The sequence below is a fragment of the Microtus oregoni genome, unplaced genomic scaffold (genome assembly GCF_018167655.1).
Source record: "Microtus oregoni isolate MIOR12 unplaced genomic scaffold, Mior012 000018F_ref0000195, whole genome shotgun sequence".
NCBI classification, from domain to species: Eukaryota; Metazoa; Chordata; class Mammalia; order Rodentia; family Cricetidae; genus Microtus; species Microtus oregoni.
In genome coordinates, this window is record NW_024543077.1 from 27,677,370 (window position 1) to 27,703,749 (window position 26,380).

The 26,380-nt window shown below is 46.8% G+C and overlaps 1 protein-coding gene across 8 annotated transcripts in view; it reads right to left on the reverse strand.

Annotated features, from left to right (window-relative positions):
- LOC121458873 (receptor-type tyrosine-protein phosphatase mu) overlaps positions 1–25,845 on the reverse strand; it is a 701,969-nt gene extending 676,124 nt beyond the window's left edge. For all 8 annotated transcript variants that reach the window (XM_041668223.1, XM_041668222.1, XM_041668220.1 and 5 more), the window contains exon 1: positions 25,658–25,845. In XM_041668223.1, the coding sequence (XP_041524157.1) occupies positions 25,658–25,730 (73 nt within the window). In that variant the 5' untranslated portion in view covers positions 25,731–25,845. The remainder of the gene's footprint in view (positions 1–25,657) is intronic.
- Between the last annotated feature and the right edge of the window lie 535 nt (positions 25,846–26,380).

The window sequence follows — 26,380 nt, forward strand, 5'->3', positions numbered from 1 at the left end:
TCAACAGTGGCTGCATGGAAGCCTTCTGGGTGAGCACACTCAGCTTTACCTCCCCACTGCTGGACAGCCGTCCACTCTTTAACCTCTCCCAGTGAGATGCCTCCAGGGCTCCACTGGGCATTATCTACTTTATTTCCTTAGAATAAATTATCATGCTTGAGTCAAGCCCTCCTATGCTCCTTTACAATCCTGATGGATCACCTCTGTACCTCCATAGGTGTCACTAAGAGGTACTACTCTGTTATGGTATCTGTCACCAATCAAAAGGACGGACCCCAGTGAGCTGTCCCCTTCGTATCTTCTGCAGGCCACTCAAAACACATTTGAATATTCTTCTACACAAGATCTACTAAAATACTGACTCAAAGCTATGCTTGTATTTCCTGAACAAGGGAGAAACACAACTTCCTATCTGTTTAAAGGAGCAGTGCCCATTTTCGCCAAATGATCACCAAAGCCCCGCCCCCCCTCCGCAGTCCCCATGAGAAACCCAGCAAGCCCTGTAGCCTCTGTTCAGAATCCACAAGGTCACTTTCAGAGAGAAACATCAGGAAGACTAAACATGAAGGGTTAAGTCCCCAATAATTCATGGCACAATGGCGCACACCGCGCCCCCGTGTCTGTGCTCTGAGCACTGGCACCCAGTTCGCAAGCTTCGGGCAAGGGGGCTGGAGGTTAAAATACACAGACACACACAGACAGAGAGACAGCAGCACGGGTCATCCTTGAATTCCCCAAGAATGCCCCCTTTATTGTGTTCAGGGGCAGATTCTATAAAGATAGCCACGCCCCAGCCAAACCCACCAGAAACCACTCTCCTGCCATCAGGAACTCCTGAAGGTCTCGTGCTCAGAGCAGCTGTAGGCACTCAGATCAGGGGATTACAAGAAATTCAGGATCTGGGGTCTCACTGCTCCCAACAGCACAGTGACACAGTGTCTTTACCACCACCCCAATGCTTGGGTTTCCTCTCTGCAAGTTCCGCTTCCTGGAACAAAGTGAGGATTCATTTAGAAACTGTCAACCGCCTAGAAGATTTATTTACATAATGGGAAAGTAATTGTGCTCTACGATTCTTTCCTGTCCAACCAGGACTTTACACCAGTGTTTAGTGTTCCCCTAATTACAGCTGCCTCCCCACACCCGGTGGAATTTTGTGCCCATGGACCTCACCAACCTCAACTTGACAATATTGAGGGGAAAAAAACAAACCAAGCAAGTGGACAATTTTTCTTGTCACCATTCCCTGCACAGTAAGTTTGACAGCCATTTCTCTGCCATATGTTTTACGTTAGTGGTTATAAATAATGTAGAGATAATTCGAAGCACGCAGGGGGAGATAATATGTAAATGAGGTGCCATTTCATGACAGTTACTTGACCACAGGCTCGGTGTCCACAAAGGACCTGCAGCCAAACTGTTGTGTTATGAGCAGCGGGGCTGCGTCCCTGGCACCCCAGCCACCTGGCCAGCTTATGCCCCGAAATAATTACACGGAAACTATATTCTTTTAAACACCGCTTGGCCCATTATATCTAGCCTTTTCTCAGCTAACTCTCGCACCTGGACTAGCCCATTTCTTATAATCTGTGTAGCCCACGAGCTGGCTTACCAGGAATGATCTTAACCTGCGTCTGCCTGGAGTGGGAGAATCATGGCGACTCCTTGACTCAGCTCCTTTCTCCCAGCATTCTGTTCTGTTTACTCCACCCACCTATGTTTTAACCTATGAGGGCCAAGCAGTTTCTTTATTGCTTAACCAATGAAATCAACAGATTGATATATAACACTCCCACATCACCAAACCTCCAAGGAGACCATGAAAGCACTGGTTTCATGAGTCACAAGCTCAAGTCTGACATGGAAAAAAAATTTCTAAATCCTAACGGCCTGTTTTGATTTCAGAAGGGGTAGATAAGGCACAGCTGTCAAGGTCCCAGACTAAGAACTGAGTTACTCAAACCAGAGTTCACCTTGATGTCTACTTTCAAACACTAAGGTCGCCATGGAGAATGGCCAAGGCTGCAAACTTCACAGTAGTGGGGCCTGCTCTGTCACTTCCGGTATGAGAGTATGAGTACCAAAGGAGCCACACTGCCCCAATGCAGGGACACTTGGAAGGACTTAGAGTGCTTCTCCCATCCCACAGGCTCACTGTCTTCCAACAGGAAGTTAACCTCCTGGTATGACAACTAGGTGTTTTCCACCCAGGAAGCGCTGCTCTGAAGGAGCCTGCTACAGATCAAGCCAATCCATACACTGGACATGTGTGTGTGGCGGGCTGGGAGTGGGGAAGAGGGGAGGCCACTGAAGGGTAGGACATTGTACTGCAGATATTCTAGCCCCTACTGGAGGCTATAAAATTGGTAAATAAAATAACCACACATCATCTTTGCCATGACCAAGGTCAAAGGGTACATTTCACAGAAGAACTGTTAACATGAATGGGAAAAATACTAGTAAATATTTAACGCACACCAAGTATTTGGGAATGTATATAGATGCAAGGGTTCTTTTTCATGAACATGTATCTCCATCTTCAAATATGCCATCAGCTGGAAAGCAGAGACCCTTCACACTATAAGGATGCAGATGTCTGCCACTGACTCTTAACTGCAATGCTTCTAAAATGTTTAAATTACCCAAAATAACACACTAAAAATAATGTTGACTTAGTCCATATTAACCTCAAAGATGGCTAGAATCTAGCTTTCAAATATTTACTTCTGGAATTTTTCTAATGGCCAGTCTACCCTTGTAAAATGTTTCATATTTTGTACTTGTTATTAACCAAAATATTCCAGCTGCTATGGCAATTTTTTACTGGCGCACAGCCCTCTGTTGAATGTATAGGAATTGGGGGCTGAGGACATCACTTCTCCAGCCAAGTGTGTTTTCCACATGCATGAGGGTCTGAGTGTGGGTCCCTAGTGCCCAGATAAAACGGCAGGCGTGATGGCAGCCTGTGTCTATAACCCTAGTGCTAGAGAATCAGACGTGATTCCCATGACATCCGGGCAGTCAAGCCAACTATAGACACAGGGGTCAGTGAAAACCTTTGTTCCCTCCCAAATAAAGTGGAAGGCCAGATGTGACGGCCCAATTCTGTGGTGGCCTTAATGCTACACCAGGGAGGCAAAGACAGATCTCTGTGGCTTCTAGGCCAGCATGTCTGCATATTGAGACCCTGTCTCAAATAAACAAATAAGTAGATAAATAAACAAACAAACAGATAATAAAATAGAAAGTGAGAATGATTGAGGACAATACCCAGTGTCAACTACTGGCCTGCATGTGCATGCCCACATGTGGAGACACATGCATGCATGTGCGCACGCACAAATACACACACAGTATAAATGTATAGGAATAACAAAAATAACTGGATTCTTAAGTCTGTAAAAGTCAATGTAGTTATTTCTGCAATTACAAGCATGATTCTTCTTTCATAAATGTTAACACATTTCCTAACTTGGAAGGGTGTACACATGCCATTGTGCTTGGTGGAAGGGGGGTCAATGTCCAGCGGTTGGTTCTGTCCTTCCTCCACAAGGTTCCTGAAGTCCGAATGCCATCCCTGGGGGCGAGCACCTTGACCTGCTGAGCTGTCTCAATGGCCCATGAACATGATTATCACTGAATTATCCCATAGACCCCAACGCTCACACACCCTCAGTCATTTCCCAAGCAGCAGCAAGCCCCTCACTCCCATCCTGGCCGTGCCTATGTCCTGGTGCTCACAGTATTGCATTCGTAAGGACGAATGAGAAACAGCAGATTCGGAATGATTTTTGTAAATCATTACAAAATATAATCCTGCAAAACCACACTATTTTAAAAACCAACTTCCCTGCTGTAAGCAATCTGTCATTTCTTCTTAGCATCTAGAATTGGTTCCTCAAAGACGCAAATTGAAATTAAAAACTCAGATAGACCTTTTCCAGTAGACGGCAAGGCTTCTTTGATTGACAGCTTTGATACAAACTGCTGGGCTCCTCAGGTCACATGACAGATAGCTCTTAGTCACTGATTAGTCTAAATCTTCTCTTTCTGTATAGGATAGAAATAGCTCAGAATAATACATAGATGTTATATATGCAGATATGAAATACACATTGACTATAGAAATTAACACTATTTTGTTTTCACGGCTGTTTCTAGGTATGCTTAAGTTAAAACATAGCAGGTGCAATTAACAGCCGTTGGCGGATCTTGGCAAAGCTCCTGGCTTAGGCTGCTACAAATGAGAAGAACACACAAGCCTGGACAAGAAACCCCTTAAAAAACACAGCTGGTTTCCAAGGCGTCTCGCTTTAAGCAATTTTGATGATGAACCCAAGCAAGGGTCAGCTTATGGGTCATCCCAGGTAATTCTTGTGGGTGGGAAGATACGTCAGTGGGGAAAGAGCTTGTTGCACCGGCATGGTTAGCCTGATGTTGATCCCCACACTCACATAAAAGTTGGGAATAGTCACGGGCACCTATCGCCAAACACCGGAGGAGGAGAGAGGTGGGTTGTGGGGAGCTCACGGCAGAGCCAGTCTGACTGTAACAGTGAGTTCCAGGTTCAGTGAGACTCCATCACAAGAACAGGATGGAGAGCAATGGAGAAAGTTACCCAGAATCCACTTCCAGATCCACCCCCCACACACATGCACATACATACACACAAACACACACATACACAAACACACATGTGTGCACACATGTAAACACAATACACACAAACACATATATACAAACTCACGTATTTACAACATACACACAAACATACACATGTAAACACAAATACACAGAAACACATATATACAAACACACATATATACAACATACACACACAAACACATACACACATACATACACACAGACACACAAATACAAGCACATATACACAACATATACATACAAACACATACACACAAACACACACAGGCAAACACCCAAACACTCGTGTGAAAATACACATGAACACACTGCATGCATGCACACAAAATAAAAGATAAAAACATAATCATTGGTACTCGATCAAAATATGAATTCAGGTGGGCAACCTAAAAAGAATTCAAAGAACTCCCGAAAGGAGTCCTCGTCGTTCTGCCTGTGTGCGTGAGCAAAATTTCTCAGACTTGTTTATAAACATGAAACTGGAAGTTGAATCTGTGCTAACCCCAGTTTAGCTCCAGCAGTAAATAAAACCATCCACAGATAAGCAGCTGATTCCTGGAAAGCTCAATTGATTTCGGAAACACTTTCCTAATAAACTTTAACAACAATTCAATTGTATAGTAATAAATTTAGTGAGGACTCAGTTGAATAAAATTTACCACTTAAAGCTTCATGCATACACACATGCACACACACACACACACACACACACACGTGTATGTATTGCTGCAGAGAAGTTTGATGAACAACCAAAAAAGACTGTTGAGCTTAGGCATATTGTTATAGAATCCAACTCTGGAGAAATAGGAAAGCAGCTCAAGGAGAGAAATCAATGAGGTAAGGTTTATATCAGTTAAATGAAAACATGTTCGTGCAGCACAGACAAACAAGAGCATGCACCCAACACTCCAGTAACTGGCGCCCTTCTCTAGTGGATGTCATTAAGACCTTCCTCCAAACCTTTTTATATCAGCCTTTAGCACACAGCATAACTCGTCTCCTTCTGAACTGGACAAACAAGGACAGTTTTGGATGAGAATTTATCAGTGTCAGGAGAGCACCTAGTTTTTAAAAGTGCTGCCAGGTGGCGGCACATGCCTTTAATCCCAGCACTCGGGAGGCAGAGCAAGCAGATCTCTGTGAGTTTGAGGCCAGCCTGGTCCACAAGAGCTAGTTCAAGGACAGGCTCCAAAGCCACAGGGAAACCCTGTCTGGAAAAAAGCAAAACAAAACAAAAACAACAACAATAAAAAGAGCAAGATCCCTCCTGCAGCGCCCACTCCATTTTGCTTCTGACCAGAGCGCCTAAGTTGGATATGAGAATCCAGGGTATCCTGAATCAGCAAGATCCTGAAGGCCGTCGTGCAAAACAGAGAGACCCATCTGAGCAAGTGTCCAGAAAGCTGGTGTGCCCCCAGGTCCTGTGCCTGCTAGTCGGGTGGCAATACCCTTTCTATCTATGCTATCCATATGCCTTCACAAGACCCTTGGCCAACCAATTAAAGGGGAAACATACAAAAAGATCCAGGACCCACAAAAGGCAACCGAAGCTTATAAAATACACAGTGCCAAGCTAACTCTGATTAATGAGCATAAATACTATATGTGAGTCTCAGTGAGCCTTACCCAAAATCCCCAGGCAGGAATGCTACCTTGGGGACAGGGCCTGAGTCTAAAGACAAAAGTCACCTGTTTCATAACCCTGCTTTGCACAGGGTCACAAGGGTAACTTTACACGGTAGTTAATGTACGAGCATTCCAGCAACTGTCTACCGCAAGACGTCAAATGGAACCGTCCACTTGTGGCATCATGCTGGGGCTAAGAGGAAGCTTCAGGTTTTGGAGCATTGCAGATTTGGGTTCTCTTAGTTGGGGATGCTTGACATGTATTATAGATGAGCCCCATCAGAGCTGAGTTGATCAAGTTCAAATCTCAACTTTGTCCCTTGCTTTTTGCCTAATGCTGGTCAGTTGCTGGCTTCTGAATTTATATCCAAGTTTCGGAAATGGGGGGGGGGGCAACGGGTTACTGAGCCTCCACGTAGGCAATACAAACCCACTTTAGACAATGGAAGGCTAAACATCTAGCGAGCATTTATTAGTCCTCCTGGACTATTCCAGCATAGCACTGCTCTGCTGAGTGGTCAGAGCAGTGGTCAACATCTGAGCAGACTCAGTACTGTGAGGTGTTTGTTGACCTCGCCATTCCCTTTGGACCAGTGCTCACTGTCCCAGCCACAAACTGCAGAAGAGAATGACACGACAGCCGTCTACCCAATGATGCTTCCAAGGGGACTAGCAAGGCGTGGTGTTATGGATACCCGTGTGCTCATCACTTTCTAAAATGTATGCATTACTCAAGATGGAGCTACAGGGAGGAGGCAGCAGGGAGATGAGAAATGGAAGGGAAAAGATCAGGACCTACATCTCAGGCATGAGAATGGGGCAGACACAAACCCCACCACGTCCCCACTCCGAATCACACTCCCCAACTCCTCGCAAAGCCATCCTCAAACAGAGGAGCAAACACGCCCACCAGGGGCCAGGTCTTTGTTGAGCACTGAGGATGAAAAGGTGTCTGGGCTGAGGGTGTGTCCTTAAGGAGGAAACAGATACAACCCCCTCTTCTGTTTCTTTAAGACTGGAAATAAAAAGATAAAACTATTCAAAGTTTGCTCCCTCCTTCATTTTTTCAGAGACTTCCCTTCCGGCATCTACTCTAAGTGAAAGACGCTTTCAAAGATTTGCTGGCAGAGAAAGCGTCTCATTTTATAGAACGAAATAATAAATAAGGAGACAGGCTGAGGGGCTTATCCTGTATTTCCTGTGAACAGTACTGAACACGCATGAATGCCTCACTGCCCACCTCCGAGCTATGGAGCTGACCACAGAGAGCACCCCTGCTTCGTGGAGGGCTTCTATGCGCTGTGCGCTGTGCCATCAGCAGGGAAGGGGCTGCCTCCTCTCTCGCTCTCACATCTACACGGTTCGAAGAGGCAGGGAGCCTGCATGCCTCTTGAGTTTTGCTATAAAATCCCCAGGCAAACGCTCATCTAAGACACCCAGATCTTCAATGCAAGGAAGAAACAGCATTCACAAAGTAGGGCACTCAGAAGGGGCGCTGGCTGTGGGATGGAAAGACTTCGTCCTGTGTCACTGCACAGTTAATCTGTGATGGGAGCTGTTTGGGTAAGAGATGGTGGCTTGTTCTCGAATATTCTTCCCTCACTCCTCGGTGAGTTCTTCCCACTGTTTCCATTTCAGAGGATTAAAATGAGGAAGGAATCGTGGGGTAGGAGGGATTGCTCAGAAAACAAAACTCAAAACTCATATGCACTCAAAATTCATCCCAGAAAGGAAAATATGCCAACCAAACAGCAATTTCTCACTTATTTTAAAAAATGGACAGTAATGGCTATTGGATTATTGATTTAAACTAAAAGCAGACTGGGTAAGGTGGCAGAAGGAGCAGATGTGGTCCAAAAATGAAACCTCAAGTAACAAGGCCATCGAGAGATGTGGTGTTACCGTGGCCACACATGGCCAGTGTCGCACACCTGAGACCAGGTTACCTATCTCAGCCTCATGTTTCTAGGTACTCAAAATATTAGACTGTTTTTCCTTGACTTGAGCCATGGTCAGAAGATCTGACACAGATGATCTGGTTTTCGGCGACAGAACCAGACAGGACTTAGTGTCCCAACTGCCAGCCCTCGGGTCAGCATCCCCCATGAGAAAGAGATACTGTGCTCTATCCCACTGGCTCGGGAATAGCCCATCCATGCATTTGCACTGATTGGTGATGATGCTTAAGGCGCTTTAGTAAAAAGCCTAAATCCATTTTTTTTTACTTCACTGTGGGTTTGATCAATGCAACGCATATTCATGTATGGAAAGAGCATACCAAATCCCATTAACATGTCCAATTAGTACGTGTTAATAAAAACTTTTAAGTTCGTCCTGAAGATGCTAATACTTGCTCAATATTCACTTTCACCAATGCAGTTTACTCTGACGTCATTCTTCCAATAATTCCACAACAGACTGGTTCAAATGAATGAAGTCCATGCTTGTAGACTCTTGCAGCAGAAAGCCTTCCCCAGACACTGGCCTTAGACTGTCTTCAGTTCTCTCAAGTACAGATGCACATTCCACTTACTAAAGAACGTGAGAGCTGAGTCTCCAGTCACCTAGGCCTGCTCAGCTCAGCCTGCAGTCAAGTCTTAAAAAACACACTTAAATTATACCATGTGCTACCATGTGTGTACATATGTATATGTGTGCGCATGAAGGTGTGTATGTGCATGGTGTGCATGTCTGTATGCATGTGTGTATACATTTGTGTGTGTGCATGTGTGTATGTGAGTATGTGTGTGCATGTGTGTTTGTGTGTGCATGTGAGTGTATGTGCATGTGTAATGGGTGAGTGTGTCAGTACAAATGTGTGCACCTGTAAGACGACAACCTCAGGTGGTATTCCTCAGGCACCACTAACCCCGGTTTATGAGCCAGGCTTTTCACTAGCTTTGAACTTCCCAAGAAGCCTAGACTAGCTGGCTAGCGAGCTCTGGGGATCTGCCTGTCTCTGTCTTCCCATGACTGGGACTGTAAGCATGTATCACCACACTTGGAGTATTGACATGGATTCTAAGGAACAAATACACATCTTCATGCTTGAACAGCAAGGACGTTACCGTTTGGACAATCTATCTCCTTGTCTCATAAAGCATTTGGCCACTGAAACCGCTAGCACAGGCTTTCCACATGTGATATGGCTGGTTTAATAGCTAACTAGATAGACTCTTGAGTCACCTGGAGATGGACTCGGGACATGACTATGGGGAGGTCATCTTGATTTCATTCATTGAGGTGGGAAGCCTGCCCACTGTGGGTGGCACCATTCCCTGGCTAGGATCCTGAACTGTGTAACTGGAGAACAAAAGCTGAGCAGCAGGCATCTGTCTCTCTCTGTCCCTCACCGTAGATCCGCGGGTGGCTTCAAGCTCCTTTGGCCTTGAATTCCCCTAGGTGACAGACGATACACTTGAACTTTGAGCCAGGATGGACCCCTGTCCCATTTAGATTTCACTTGTCCAAGGATTTTATCACAGCAATAGTAAAAGAAAATAGAACAGAACATTTTGCTTTGATCAGATAGCTAGATGCAAAACACACGGGATTACAAAACCACAGAGCAGACAGCATTCTGCCCTTCTTAGCTCATGAAAATATAAAGAATTCACTATTCAATTAATTTTATTCAATTTGCTAAGAGCCAAGTATCATCTTTCTAATTTACTATTTCAGAGACTGTAAAATAGCAGTAAGTACATTACAGTACTGGGCTACAACAATTTTTAAATTATTTTTAACATGAAAATGATACCAAACACAGCTTTAAAATACGACATTCTCTCTCTCTCCCTCTTTCTCTCCCTTCCTCTCTCTCTCCCTTTCTCTCCCTTCCTCTTTCCTGTAATAAATATGTTACCTTTAAAAAAATATGACATACAGAATGGGGATAAGAGCAGGGGATTTGGGCCCAAGGGATCAGAAGGAAAGGATCCTAAATCAGCTGATACACACATATACACACAGGCAATTACACATATATATGTGCACAAATGCAAATACACACATGCACACACTTATGCACACATACACATATGTACACACAGACACCATAATATATATACACAGACATACACACATGTACACGTACAATTACATACATGCACATACACACATGCATATACATGCATACACACATATAATACACTTATACACACAAACACACACGGCAATATAAACAATTAAGTAGCAGATGGTGACTTACGTTGGTAAGTCTATGGGTAGTTAGTTTGTTGCACATTGATAGCCAATCAATGTTACCTTCTTTCCATTTCAGAGAGCCTTTATTTTTTACTGTGTCTGCATAAAATGTTGTTCAATCAGATGATCTCTATAGCTTCCCATCCTATAAACGTAACCAGAAGCTTTGATTCTTTTTCTTCTGTGCTAAAAATTCAGCCAGGGACTTGTTCACGCCAGCCAAGTTCTCCACCACTGAGCACCACACCCAGCCCACGACCTCGATCGATTACATGATTACTCTGAGAGCTACAGTGGCTATGACTTCTGTGCCTGCTTCTGTGCTCTCTAGCTCTAGTGAGCTGTAAGCGTGCACCTAAGAAGCAAAGGCAGAAGTGCCACAAGTTCACAGCCAGCCCTATCTATGTAGTAAAGCCTAAGTCATCTAGGGCTACAAAAAGAGACTCTGTCTTGACAAAAAAAAAAAGAAAGAAAAGAAAAGCAAAGGAAATGTACGCATGCAGAAAATAGGAGGAGGAGGGAGAGGGAGCAGAGAAGCAGAGGAGTTACATTTAGAATAATGATTCAAATGAATGATAAAGCCTGAACTCCTTCTCTGCCACCCCCACCCAGTTCCCAAAAGATTTACTGCATTTATAATAAGTATAATGAGATATAAAATAAGAAAAGTACATTAAAATAAGGTGAGAAAAATGAAGAGGAGACGAGGAATTAGGCCAGGGAGAGGATCCAGAAACCAGGATCAATAGGCGGGGGACAGATCGGGTGCTCGGTTGGTTTGGTTCAGATGTTATCCTCTCTCTTCCACTAGAACAGCCAATTTTTCCTTGCAGCCCAACCACAGGGTGCATCTGTATCATCAGGGTGTGGAAACTGGCTTCCTATTGGAGTCAGAGGGACTTTGCTTGCTAACCCTCTAGAAATATCGCAGAGAGAAAAAAAGATCCTTTTATGAGTTGGCGTCTGGAGCAGCTCTGCTCATATGACTTTTCCTGTGATCTGTCACTGAAGTGGGACAGCGGGGCTGGATCAGCTCCTTATGGTGAAAATGGTTCCCCACAGTAAAACAGGCCTTTAAACCTGTGCCTAACACCCAAGAGGAGGCAACTGGGGGGTGGGGGGGTATTTCATGTAAAGACTTGCCAAGAAGAAACTCTTGTCTTAGAACTAAGGTCCAAAAGGAAATCTCCCCAGCAGGTCATAGAGATATAAATATACCACCACATAGCTCTATAACACACAATACACTCAGCTCTATTACACACACACTCAGCTCTATACTATACACACTCAGGTCTATGATACACACACTCGGCTCTATAACACACACTTAGCTCTATAACACATACTCAGCTCTATAACACACACACACTCAGCTCTATAACACACACACTGAGGTCAAATAAAACACTAAGGTCTATAACACACACACCGAGGTGTATAACACACACTTAACTCTATAACACACACACTGAGGTCTATAACACACCACCACAACATCATGTTAAGCACACTACCCTTGCAATGTTGTTTTTTTTTCAACAGTTCACATACCCAGGAAAAGGTAACTGTCCTCATGAATCCTGCATTGTGATTCATCACATATGCTCTCAGATCATGTGACCCACGTTGGTCAAGGGTGGAGTCACATAGCTCTATAACACACACTCAACTCTATTACACACACAAGGGGTGTGTTAAAGACCTCAGGGGTGGATCTCTCAGATCCCCAGGGGTTCTACAAACTTCTCCTAGTTACAAAGCTCCAGTAAATTTGAGAATCTCTTACCCTCACAGCCTGGTACCTAGATGTTAGGTAACAGTTTCCTCCAAGATCAAAACATTCCATCCTGCAGGGAAGTTCTTAAGGAGAGAGATAAACCACTAAAAATATTGCTTCAAGGACTCCATGAAACTGACCAGATTTGCTAGGCCCCGCCCCTCCAGAGTAAACAAAAGCAGAAAGTTCCTTTCAGAGGAAAAAGCCAAAGAGTGCAGAGACGAGAAAAGCGGCAAAAGAAACTCCAAGACCACACCAGCTGCCTGGAAGAAGCAGAAACCAGCGGGGCTGCCTGGCAGAGGCTTAGACGAACTGAGGCACCAGGAAAGGACACGCTCCAACCTGCGAAGCCACCTGCAGGCTGTGTGGTGTGCTCAGATTACTAGCGCTGCGAGCTGTCACCCATCTTGGGGTGGGCTTGGGTGATGCAGCTGCCTTTGAGTCATTTCTGCTCCTACAAGTAACCCCTCACACATACTGTTGTAAGCAACCCCAATAAAACTTACTTGGTTCACCAAGTTGGACTCTGGTGGTATCCGTACTTGGGGCTGCCATGGGTTCCCTATGCGGGGTTAGCACAAAAGTGGGTTTCATCCCCACATTGGAAAGTTTCATCATACAATACTACCACATCACATGGGTTCAATATATAGTAAGCAATCGTCCATTCTAAGCCTCTGAACTAAGGCTGATCTATATTGTCAAATTTTACATTAAAAGTCACAGCCCTAAATAGGCCGGCTGCCACAGGGCCCTTGGAAGGCACCTGAGACTAGAGACTGCGCTGCCCAATGCAGAGAAAAACACCCAAGCATCCTGCACTTAGCAGTTCCAGCCTGTGGCAGATGTGTTCATCAAATCCCCCACACCCGCTGCAGCGCCCCCTTTCTTCACCAGCCACCTCAGGCTCCATCAGACACTTCAGGGTCCCAGTGTTCTCAACATCTGGAGCAATCTCAGCGATGAACAATGACCCAGTGGCCCAGGTGCCATTCCCCTGTGCTGTACTTTCAGACAAGCTAAACTAAGAAGTACCCGGCGATCCTCCTACTCTCTAAACAACGGAAGAGATCTCTTACAGGTCCTTGGATCAAACACCTTCATCTGAATGCAAAAAGGCCAGCTTATCAAGGTGATGGGCTGTTAGGGGCGCCATAGGGATGATGGTTTAATGAGCCCACCTCTGCTAGAGACACATTTTGACAAGCTGCTTTCTTCCTTGACCAAAATGACAAGGAAAAGACATTTTCAAGTGTCTGAACAGAGCAGGGAGGAACTCAAAATGCTGAGCCTTTGTGCTTCCTTAGGGGACCCCTGGGGCAAATTCTCCTTCCCTGTCCACATGTTTCAGTGAGCATGAGATGAAGAAGTGCGTGCAGGGAAGCAGCCATCCCAGAATCCTCCGCAGATTATCTTGTCTCCTGATTATCCCTGAGTGAATCACCTCCAGAGACAGCTTAGATTGGGAAATGAAGAGAGAGCTGGAACCACAAGGGTTCTGATAACCCTCAAGTGTCTTTTCCTTCCGACTATACCCTCCACAGTCCAGAACGGTACCATATTCACTGGAGGGACATCATACATGGAGTACTGTTTCTGCAAAATAACACGCTTCTGAATTCAGTTCTCTCTGTTGACACAGGAGAGTGTTGACTTCATGTTACACGAGCACACGCACTCAGACACATGGGTGGGCCATATGAGTTTGGGCTATTAAATTCCTATAGTAAATCTCAGATGCTTCTTAACACTGACGAGACAGACTGTGGTTAATTCTGTATAGGGGCCATGGATTCAAGTCCCTGTTGTTCCTGAGTAGCGCCTGGGGGAGCTGTTCTGTTTTTTGTGGCTCTGCTCCAGAGATCAATGAGCCTCATCAGGCCAGGAGTCTGAATTTTTGTCACCACAGGTGACTCTGCAGTGCCTGCTCATCACTATCTTCCATGGTAGCCATCTACTTCTGTCCTTGTGCCCTCAATAGGGCTGGCTTTCCACAGTGCCTGTTCCGAGGCTAATTTCAGGGACTTGAGATGTAACTGATATGACAAAATATATTTAGCCACAAAACGCATTTACATGGCACATAACCAGATACTGGAACCACAGCCACCAAAGGTTCAGAAAGGGTGGAGACCCCATAGCTTGAGCCCTAAGAATGGCGAGCAAAATTCTACCATTTTTTGCCTACAGAAATAGGAAAATTGTTTGATAAACCCCTGAGACACATAGAAAATGGACAACAAGACCAATGCCCTATCTTGACTAACACACACACACACACACACACACACGCGCGCGCGCGCGCATAGAGCGTCCCTAACACGGTGGCATAGTTATAGTAATCCTACAAGGATTATTTCAGAAGAGGAGACTGAAATTCAGTAAAAAGACCCTGCTCAAGTTCCCTTAGCTGTCTCTGTGAAGAGAACTCAACTCCAGGCTGATAAGGTGGCTCAGCGGATAAAGGTGCCTGCTGCCAGTTCCAGTGGTCCCACCCAGGACCCACATGTTGGGAAGACAATCAACTTCTTCCCACAAGTTCTCAGACACATGCACTATGGTAGTATGCCCACACAATATACATATATACAATAAATAAAGATAAGTAAATACATAAATGAACAAGCAAGCAAATAAACACAAAAAAAATCTGAATAGGTAACTGGACAAAGGAATAACTCCATTTGAGACGGGGTCAGGAGCTTGGGTCCTTATCTTAGCACCACGGGAAATGTCATCTGTGTTACAACACTGTTTCCTGTCCTAGGCAGCCATATTGCCTCCCCAACTTTCCTTCCCAAAGAGCCTTGCCTCAAACCTAAAGGCCAAGAAAAAGGCAGACAGACATATATCACCGCTAGAGTTTCTACATGGCTGTCCACACTCCCTAAACCTCAGCTGGAAAATGGGCAGACTTCCCTGAAAGCTGAAAGCTTTTGTGTAAGCACAAACGTTAGTTCGGTAAATTTCCTATGCTCTCCCCTTGCGAAGCTGCCTGTAACCATCGTGGTGGACGTGCGAAGGTGTCACGCCTTTGTGCCTTAGGATAGACCGGAACATACCCTTGAATGCCAGGGCCCTTGTGGGAATACACTCTAATCAGCAGACACACTTTACAGTCAAAGAAGTAGAGCACCAAGCTTTGCGATTATTGTCCATGCGGCTTCTGTTTATGGCATCACTGCCTGACGGGACACTGAAGGAAGGGGTTAGCGTATAAAGCCTAGTATTGTGATCCAGTCGGAGATCTGTGGAGGTGAAATTAATTTCATCTTCATGATGGATAATCTGGGCTGTCAGGGACCCTCAAGTGAAGAATTGGCCTATATCTGCATTCACAAAGTGTTTTCTTAATTGTTAATTGATGTAGCAGGGCCCAGCCCCTGTGAGTGATGTCCTGGGATCTGGGTTGAAGCAAGTCAGTAAACAGTGTTCCTCCAGGGCCTCTTGATTCAGTTCCTGTCTTGGGTTCCTGCCCTGTTTCCCTAGATGACTGACGGTGACCTTCAGCCAAATGAGTCTTTTCCTCTCTGGGCTGCTTTTGGCCATAGCAACAGAATGCAAACTAGGAAAGTCCCGGGACTGAGAAGGGCGGCAGAGACAGCGCACATTTTCCCCCAGCAACACCTTCTCGCTGGTGGTGCCATGGTTCCTCTTGTTTACAAAACTGCACCCCCCTCCGTGCATGTGTCTGCAGTGCAAGTGCATGGGCAAGTGTGCATTCTGTGTGTGCATGTGTGTGTGATGGTGTGTGTGTGTGTGATGTGTGTGTGTCTGTCCCTGTGTGTGAGTATGGTGCGGTGTGTCTCTGTGTGTATAATGGCTGTATATCTATCCCTGGGTGTGAGAATGGTGTGGTGTGTGTGTATGAGTGTTTCTGTCCCTGTGTGTGAGTATGGTGCGGTGTGTCTCTGTGTGTATAATGGCTGTATATCTATCCCTGGGTGTGAGAATGGTGTGGTGTGTGTATGAGTGTTTCTGTCCCTGTGTGTGAGTATGGTGCGGTGTGTCTCTGTGTGTATAATGGCTGTATATCTATCCCTGGGTGTGAGAATGGTGTGGTGTGTCTCTGTGTGTATAATGGCTGTATATCTATCCCTGTGTGAGTATGGTGTGGTGTGTGTGTATGTGTGTTTCTGTCCCTGTGTGTGAGTATGATGTAGTGTGTATGTGTGTTTCTGTCCCTGTGTGTGAGTATGATGTAGTGTGTATGTGTGTTTCTGTCCCTGTGTGTGAGTATGATGTTGTGTGTGTGTCTGTGTATGCGTGTCTGTCCCTGTGTGTGAGTATGGTGTGGTGTGTGTGTATGTGTGTTTCTGTCCCTGTGTGTGAGTATGATGTTGTGTGTGTGTCTGTGTATGCGTGTATGTCCCTCTGTGTGAGTATGGTGTGGTGTGTGTGTATGAGTGTTTCTGTCCCTGTGTGTGAGTATGATGTTGTGTGTGTGTGTGTCTGTGTATGCGTGTCTGTCCCTGTGTGTGAGTATGGTGTGGTGTGTGTGTATGAGTGTTTCTGTCCTTGTGTGTGAGTATGGTGCGGTGTGTCTCTGTGTGTATAATGGCTGTATATCTATCCCTGGGTGTGAGAATGGTGTGGTGTGTGTGTGTATGTGTGTTTCTGTCCCTGTGTGTGAGTATGTTGTGGTGTGTGTTTATGTGTGTATGTGTGTTTCTGTCCCTGTGTGTGAGTATGATGTAGTGTGTGTGTGTTTCTATCCCTGTGTGTGAGTATGATGTGGTGTGTGTGTGTGTGTGTCTGTCTGTCCCTGTGTGTGAGTATGATGTGGTGTGTGTGTGTGTGTTTGTCTGTCCCTGTGTGTGAGTATGGTATGGTGTGTGTTTATGTGTGTATGTGTGCATGTGTCTCTGTCCGTGTATGTGAGTATGATGTGGCGTATGTGTGCGTGTGTGTGTCTGTCCCTGTGTCTGAGTATGGTGTGGTGTGTGTGTATGTGTGTGTCTATATGCGCACACGCGTAGGTCAGAGGATGATCTCAGGTGTCCTTGGGAATGCTTCCTTTGAGACAGGCCCTCTCATGGGCCTGGACCTCACTGATCAGGCTAGACCAGATAACCAGTGAGTCCAGGGATCCTCCTGTCTGTCTCCCCAGCACTGCGGTACAACTGCACCGCTAAGCCCAGCGTTCCCTGTGAGTCCTGGGGATCAAATTCAGGTCCTTGTGCTATGAGGCAAGCAAATTCCTGAGTGAAGCATTCTGCCAGTCCATCAGTACAGCTCTTTCAATATACCACCAACTAAGCCAAATCCCCCAGAAAGGGGATCGCAATAACTCTATGGCATGATATTTCATTTTTTTAGTGATCAGTATTATACCAACATTCTACTTCTAATTTTTTTCAAATAAATCTTTAGCATATGTGATAAAACGACAGGTTCACTTTTGTATATTTAGTTACCAAAAGGTGCCTCTTTTTACTTTTTATTTAGTGATCAGAGAATCTTTGTACACTCATCAACTGGTAGCAACACCGGGTTCTTTAATTAAGGTTATCCCAAAGACTTAAAAATGTCAGACTTGTCGGGACAAAGAGAAGGGGCACAGTGAGCTGAGATGACTTAGCTCTCTCTTCTCAGGGAAGCTCCAGCTCACATTCACTGAACTACATGTTAAACACAGTCTGGTCATGTGACCGATTCCACTGGCAGTATTTATTTCAAAGAAATGCTTTAAACCTTCTTATAACTGTGTATCTAGTCAGGACATATAGCGCATGCATTTCAGGCACGTAACTGTTAAGAGAGGAGAGACGAAGAGGACCCCTTCACGCTGAGAGTGGCCCGGTTCCTTCGGACCCCGGTGAAAGCCCACCTGTGACGCCCCTGTGATTCCACAGGGCGAAGCCAGAAAATGCATGCGGCCTCAGACGGCCCCAGGAAGCCAGGCCGAAACATTTTTTTGATTGTTTGCAATAAATCTGCTTTCTGCATATTGAATAAGTGATTAAAAATGTCCACGCATCTGTACACAAATAGATGTCTTATCAGCTCTTCTGCCTTGGAGCTCAGAAAAAGTGAATGTTTCGCTGTCGCCTAGGCTGTGGCAGGCTGAAATAATCACTATTAAGCAGTGGCCTCCTCATCCAAGGAAGGTTCTGGGGCCTTCTGCTCAAGCAGGTCTTTGGCTCCTCTGCCCTTGTTCATTAGCTCCTGATGGTCCTGAAGTCATGGTTCACCCTGGCTGGGAGGCCACATCCCATAATCTGATCCACAGTCCTACAGGAAGCACAGCCATATCCTCCTGTCCCTCTACGGTCCCTTGCTTGAGCTTCCTGAAAAAAGTCAGAAGTGACTCATGGGCTTTGGGTGGTAAACAGGATAATAGCTAGATCCGATTTCCAAGCAAGCTTTTGGGACGTCCTAACTGTCAAAACCCACAATGCCGTATATAAGCACCTGCTCATGGACGGACAGCTATCCAGGCAGCTGTGCCACAGACCCACACAGTCTGCACAGCATGGGTTCTGCTAAACTCCAGAGGTTAGCAAGAACTCTGATTGGGTTTGCAAAGAACTACTACTGCCTACTACTGTGTACCACTGCCTACCAATGCCTACTTCTGCTCAGTTCCACCTCTCTATAGAGATTAACTCAGCATATCAGACAGCTACAAAGGCAAGTGGAGAGTGGGCATCATTTCTGTCTTTGGGTGTGGGGGCTGTGGGCCCAGACCCTGAATTTCCTGTAAACAACTTGTTACGCTTGCAGCTGCTCTGAGCCAAACAACCTGTTTTCCTGTGTTTGTAGCTGCTCTGAGCAGGAGACCCTCAGGAGTTCCTGATGGCAGGGGAGTGGTTTCTGGTGGGTTTGGCTGGAGCGTGGCTTTCAGATAAGGATCTCTATATAAGCTAAGCAGGGCTCTGGTACACAATAAAGGGGGGCATTCTTGCTTCAAGGATGACCTGTGCCTCTGTCTGTGTGTCTTTGTGTGTTTAAATCTCCAGGCCCTTGCCCGGCTCGTGAATGGTCCTGTAGTGCAGGCTCTGCGTTACAGGCGTACTACCGTAGTACACGTAGTAGGGACAGTACAACATTGAGGACAAGAGCCACTGAAGGAACAGCTGCTTACACAGAAGATTTTAATTTTCTAACGGAGAGTGAGAAGATAACGTATAAAGCAGGTAGGGATCCACTGTCTCTTGCTTCAGCCGTAGATGAATGAGTCCAGGAAGCCCCTCCGTGGAGGTGGGTTTGAGGAAACAGCTAAAACTAGCGATAAGCAGTAGATCGCGGCAAGAGAAGAGGCAGCAGGAGACAGCTTAGATCCTGACAAACCCTCGGCTTCTGAGAAAACATCCACTGAACGTGTTCAGGCAGCAGCGTGGTCCCTCTCCTTTACCTGTTAAATGCCATGGAGATGCAGCTGCCGTCCCCAGTGCCAACAGAAAGCTAGGCGCTGATTTCAGATACACACGGTTACACTTCAAATGAAAACAAGAGCCCTTTGTTTTCATTATGGAAACTAAGTATATTTCCAAAAGAATCCCAGGTTCACAGCTCTGCCCTGGAGGTCCCTGCTTCTTGAGTTTTTGGTGGATTTGGAAAGTCTAAGTAGTTGGACAACTTTTTTAAAGTGTAACAACTGCTCTTCCTTATCTGATCCTACCAAGGGGTCATGGAAGCGGCAAGTGAGCCATAAATACTTATTTGAATTGAGGGCACAGTTTTAATACGTCCATTAGGTTGGCTCCTTCTTAGACAAATCCAACAAATGTTAGTATCTTCTATCCACTTCCAACCTGAAGAAGGGCCTCATGGTTGGACATGGCAGTGCAATTTAATTCAAACTTTACATTAAATAAAAATGTGGGACTCCTTTGAGCCATCTCTTCGACCCCCCTTTTTCTTTTCAACTCCACGGCTGGCAGGGTCTAGTGTCTTGCCCCGAGGAAGCCTGCTATCTGATGTCACACTGTTGGTCCCACGTAACAGGCACAACAGTCACACCCCACATCCGGATGCCCATGGAGCAGATGCAGCGTAGGAGAAAGGATTCAGTGCTCACTATATTTCCAGCCCCAGTTCTCTTTCCGTCGCAGTCAGGGGAGGAGTCTGATCATCCGGGTTCCTCTACCATCATGTTTCTTAGATCCCCAGGCCCACTGGATTACTCTGGAGTACTCTTTCTAATAGAATTCTGGCCCCTGACCCCAGGGCTTCTGGTGGAAGAGCTGGGGACTTCCTGAATGCTGCTGCCGCCGCCGCTGCCGCCACCGGTACATGGACCACACTTTAGGATGCTCTCTGTTGAAACAACTTGTCTCAAACTCCAGCCACAAGACAAGATCACTTGCAGATGCTCTTGGGACCCCTGCTCTATGGCAAGGGCCATCAGAACCACGTCGCTGGGCTGAGGAAAGCAGTTCTGGAAACAATGGACCTAGGTGGTCCTGCCCACACTGAGTTTCAAGACACCTATCCCAGAGCCATGGAAAGGCAGGAGGATGCAGGGTCCCCCCAGATCCCCACAGGAGTGACGTTTGTCGTTATGGGTGGCATCTCTCCCATCTTACAAACCCTCTTCTCTTAGGTTCCTGCTTAACAGAAACAGCCTAAAGGCAGATCCTCCCCAGGGCCTCCCCATCTTACCAAACACTTTTTCCCTTCTCTGCTTTTCTGCTTTTACTTTTCTCTCTCACACTCCCAGGCCCTTAATTATACCCTGGACTTGCCAGCCGCCCCACCAAAGGGAAATTGGGTGCCCTGTGGGGCAGGAAGCTTGGGGACTACATCCTTCCTTCTCCCCACCCAACAGAGACAGCCCTGTCTGGTTGCCTCTGGTGGCTTTTTTTTTTCTCTTGATGAAAGTTATATGATGAACTCTGCTTTCTGACGACTAACAACAACTCGTACAGTACCAGAAAGGCTGCGTCCTCCTACAGCAGCTTGTATCTTTTAAAGACGTTTCAGTAGTGAGGTGGAAAGTCGGCCGTAATTAAACCTTCCCTGGCTTATGAGATAAGCCTATTAGCAGTTCCGCGCTGTATTCATACAGATAGGAACACAGAAAGACATGAAAATGAGAAAACTGGGGGAAAGGTTGGTTTTCAAAACTAGGAATCTTAGAGTGGATTGAAAATGAATAGTAAATGTCACTTAAGAATGTTTTACATTTAGAAAATTGTTAAAAAAATGAAAAGTGTTTAACTCACGGGGCTACAAAAATGGCTCAGTGTTTAGAAGCACTCTAGAGAGGATCTGAGTTTGGTTCTCAGTACCTACATGAGATGGTTTACAACCATCTGTAACTCCAGTTCTTGGGCGCTCTCATACCTCTTTTGGCCTCCTGGGTATCAGCATACACACTGGCAGACATACACACACATATATATAAGAGGCACATACCATAAAAACCATCATTATAATAGAGAAAGTATATTTAACTCATCCTTCCGAAATGGAGAAGTATATTTTCAAGTATTTAAATAATATAGCATCTTAGGAAATGTGATGAAAGCTAAGACAAAAATCTCAAAGCAAAGAATATTAATCTAAAACACTGCTGTTTCACCAGAGTGGAGGCAGGCACCCTAATAATGCCAAGAACTTACTACAGTCTGTGAAAGACTTCACTAAACATAGCCAAGGCTTTTAGGAGACAATTGTCCCAGATATGTTGATATTGGTAGACCAACTTCTAACAAATCTAAAGCCTATGATCCCTTCATATATGGTTTATGTAACCTGAAGGCATAATTAAAATCACTGGTTCCTTAAGGAAAAATCATTCAGAAATACTCCAGCAATGTGTTCGAGTATCCATACTTCCCCCATGTCAGGAGTTCCTTATCTGGAAACCCATAAAATAACCCTACACAATATAGACTAGAACCTGTAATTTTCTACATCCGAACAATTTGTTGTGCTCAAGCAACTCTCCACAAACACATAACACCGAGAATATAACGCTATGGTAATTTCCTGGCATATATTCCTTTCCAGCTCACTGATTGAAACCTGAAGTATTTCTTCCTATCAATTATCCCGTGAAGGCAGCACAAAAATGTAAGATGTCATGACAGCGGTTATCTAGAAAAGACAGATGTGTCAACCGGCTAAACAGAACGGCAGCCACTCGGCAAACAGCCCTTCGCAAGGCTGCATTCTGAAACCACTTTCTACTTATACAGGAGTTGCAGAAGCTGAACAGAGAGTTCAAGTACCCCCCTTTGGATAGCTGCCCTGGTGCTAACGCCTTAGGTAACCAGAGCAGAATTACCCACATTGAGAAACGAATAGTAGGCAGCACGACCCAACCCAGACTGGAGTCAGCTTTCCACGGTTTCCTCACTAGCATCCTTGAAAGGCTCAAAACTAAACTTCTTTTGTCGAGGGCCCACGGTTAACAAAGTTATGCTGACTTAATATATTCCCCACACCGGAGGCAGAGAGCCGACTCGGCCCTATCTCTGTACAACAGATCTTTCTAGGCTTCACACATTGGCCTCCCTCCTACGTAGAATTAAAGCCTTCCCTGTCCAACACTTATGACAAATTGGCTTTTGAAAACGGGGTCAAAGTGGAACAGCTTGCCAACTGCTGGGCTCCTCACCACAGAAAAAGAGTTGCTTATGCAATGTTATTTACCTCTCCGGGTGCCTTTATTGGTGTCTTTTCGCAGAGGATATTTTTAAACAAGCTAAGCCTGAAGACAAACAGTTAACTTGACTGATTTTGCCTAACAATTTGAAAGGGTGAAGATGGAAAAATACCTTTCGAGTGAAATACATACAGATTATAAAAGTCCACATAGGCCCAAAACTTAAATTCTTTTACTTTCTACTGAGTCCATTTCTGATGCCTGGAATCATAAATAAATAAATACATACATACATACAAGCCTAGCCCACTTCTATTTCTACATTCTATAAATGACTGATAATGAGTCTTAACTCCAAACCATGAGATGGACACCGAGAAAAAAATGTAAGCTCAGATTGTAGCAGGGCTAGGGCCCAGGGCTTCTAGCACCCTGGGCAAGATCACAGCCCCTGACTACAATCAATGTCTGTCTGCCTTTCAAGAATCAATCTCTCCCTCCTCCTCGGGCCAGTCGCTTCAGACGCAAGTTCAAAGCCTGCCAAAGGCCAAAGGCTGTGATGCGCACTAAACTTATGAAATAAGTAGTGAGCGCCTGCTATTAGGTCCAAAAGTTCAGTCTTTTCCAGAAACAGGAGGGATCGCTTTGTCCTCAAGGAGCTTACAGTCTAGCTCTAAGGACGCCTCATTGGTTGCCCAAATCAGGTGAAAAGCAGCCAGCTACAGCAGAACCCTACGAGGAAGGAAATGCCAGTGTCGCCGCATCAAAACGGACCTTTCCAACATGCACAAAACAAACCCAACAACCATTACTTTCCCAGGGCAGCATGCTCCTGGTCTCTGTGTTTTCCAAAAGCTAACGTGTGTAGGGGGGGTGAGACATTCGATGTGCAGCAACAAGTCCAATATTTGCAAACAGGGACCGACCTTGCCAACGTCAGAGTTTTAGATTTTCCACGTTTCTAAACGATCATTTGTATGCAGTCCTTTGTCTCCCTTCTCCCCACCAGTTTGCCAGGATAACTAACTTCCCAAGTAAGAACGAAAAGTCAGACGTATAACTCCACAAACAGAAATGCAATTTTTTTCCAAAAGGAAAACCGGGATAAATGTTAGCAAAAGCTTGATTCGAAGGATCGATTAATATTTAAGAAGAGTACCCATGAGCCATATTAATACTTTTGCCCACCTTACACAGAATTTAAAACTCCATCACAATGAAACCTGACACAGCATAAAGGTCAAAAGAGAGTTAGGCATACTCGTAAAGAGAAAAACAAAACAAGGCCTTCAAACTCAGCTTTTAATACCAACAAGTCAAACAACTTCCAAACCAACACACCCGCTAATAAGAGAACACAGCCAAAATCTGTATCCACTTTCCATCAGACAGTGGTGCATGCGTACATTAACGCCTCTTCAGCACGCGCAATTTTCATGTTGTTAAGGAGACACTAAGGGAGGGGAACGGCATTTCTCTAGTAAAGTTGGTGGTTTGGATTTCTTTCAATGCACAGCTAAGGGTCAGCTCCCTTCATCTCTGCCACCAACTGCGCTCGAGGGTCTCAGTACCAAGCTTGACACAACCTTCTGTGCCTATAAACACAAAGCACCAACATCCCAGGGTGCCGAGAAAGTCAAGCCTCATGCTTTCACTAGCCAGAGGTCTATGCTGCTTTAATGTTTGTAAAACGCACCCCTTACTTTAATAAAAGTTACCTTCACCAAAAAAATAAAAAGCCCTCTCCCCCCGAAAAGACATGGAACCCCATTTTATACCTAGTCGGCAAGGTTAAATGCATCATTTCCATTAAAATAAAAAGGCAAAACTGCACTGCCACCATTGTGTGTGGACATTCATGAAACTAATAAACACGACAAACTGCGCGAATGTTGTCAGCATTTGCCAAGCATCCACGTGTGTCCTCTTGGGACAGAAAATACTAGAACTAAGCTCTGGGACTCTGTGTCAGCTTCGGTCTCGCTCCTGACCCCTGACTCGTGTCCACGACCCTCTCTATCTCCACCAAGAGCTCCTCGGGGCTCGCGATGTCTGGCTGTGTGCAGCCTGAGCCTGGCTTGGTACAGACAGCCATCCCCTCCTTTCAGCTGGGACCCCCGCGCAGCTCGGCTGGGTTAGCAAGTTGCCAAGGCCCAGGCGGCCCTCTGTTAGGGAGGCCGAGGGTGGGGTCCGGGCGCCCAGCCACAGTGGCCAGGGCTTGGGGAGCTGCAATTCCTCTAGGGTCGCGGAGACCTCCCGCGGTGCAAAATGGGAACCGCTGGCACAGGAAGCCCGCGCAACCGCGGGGACCCGCTGAGGTCGCCCACCGCGCCGGGCGGGCAGGGGGCAGCAGGGAAGTCAGGTTTCGGGAGACTGCCCGCTATACCACCCGGTTGGGGAGATCGCCACGGGCGCAGCTAAGCACCCGCAGCCCATGCTGGCCGCCACCGGGGTCGTGAGGCCCGCGCAGCGCCTACTCCAGGCGGCTGCAGCTGGGAACTTCAAGCAAAGTTTTCTGCCGCTCCTGCCCCAGCCGCCCAGGGACCCGGAGCCCCGAGAACAAGTCCAGGCCCTAAGGTGACAGGCGCCGAGATGGAGGTCCCGGCTCCTGTGCTTGTCCTGTAGGCTCCTGCGTGTGCTGCACGGGCCCCCGGGCTCGGCGGTGGTTGCTTTCCCTCTGGCCATCCGCTAGCCGGGCTCACCCGCTATGCAATGCCTGGTCCAGCGCGCTCCTGCCCGGCCCCAAAGCTCGCTCGGACTGTTCCACCCAGGAGTAGCCTACGTCCCATGCGCCCCGGGAACTACAGGAGCGGCCCGCTTACCTGAAAACGTCTCCCCGGCGGCAGTTAGCAAAAGTCCAGCCAAAGTCACCAGGCAAGTCCCAAGTGTCCTCATGGTCCTGAGTGCACGCCGGGCCGCCTCGGGGCGGCGGCGGCCGGTAGACGCGGGAAGCCGAGCGGTAAGCGAGCCTAAGCTGCAGGCTGCCAGTGTAGACGCGACAGCAGCGAAACAGCAGACCCCAAAGTGGCAACAGTTGCACAAGTCCGAAGTCCCGCGGTTCCCGGGCGTGGGGACCGTGTTCTGGGTCCTCCTGCCCTCCTGCTGGCCCCCTCTCGGGGTCTGGCGTCGCTGAGAGAGGGAGCGGAGGGCGCGTCCGCCGAGCCCAAATCCTCGCTGGGATCCGGCGCTGCGCCCGCCTAAGCGCTGCCCCTGATCGGGACCGAGCCGCCCGCGGCGCCGTGGCGGTGGCCGTGGCCGTGATCGCGCGCCCGCTGTCCGCCGCCTCTCCTCCCGCAGCGCCAGCCACCTCGGACGGCGGCGCGCTGATGGCCAAGCCCGCGCCGGCTGCGCGCGGGGCTCCTGCTCCCCGACTGACTGGCGGTGCCCCGCAGGCCGGCTGGAAGGAGCCCACGTCACGGCCGGGCCGGAGCCGCCGCGGCCCGCTAGAGGGCGCGAGCGCCCGTGTCCCCGGCCGGGGGCCAGCTCGGCCTGCGCGGCGCCTGCGGGCTCCGTGGGGCGGCCACTGCCAAGACGCGGGCGGGACC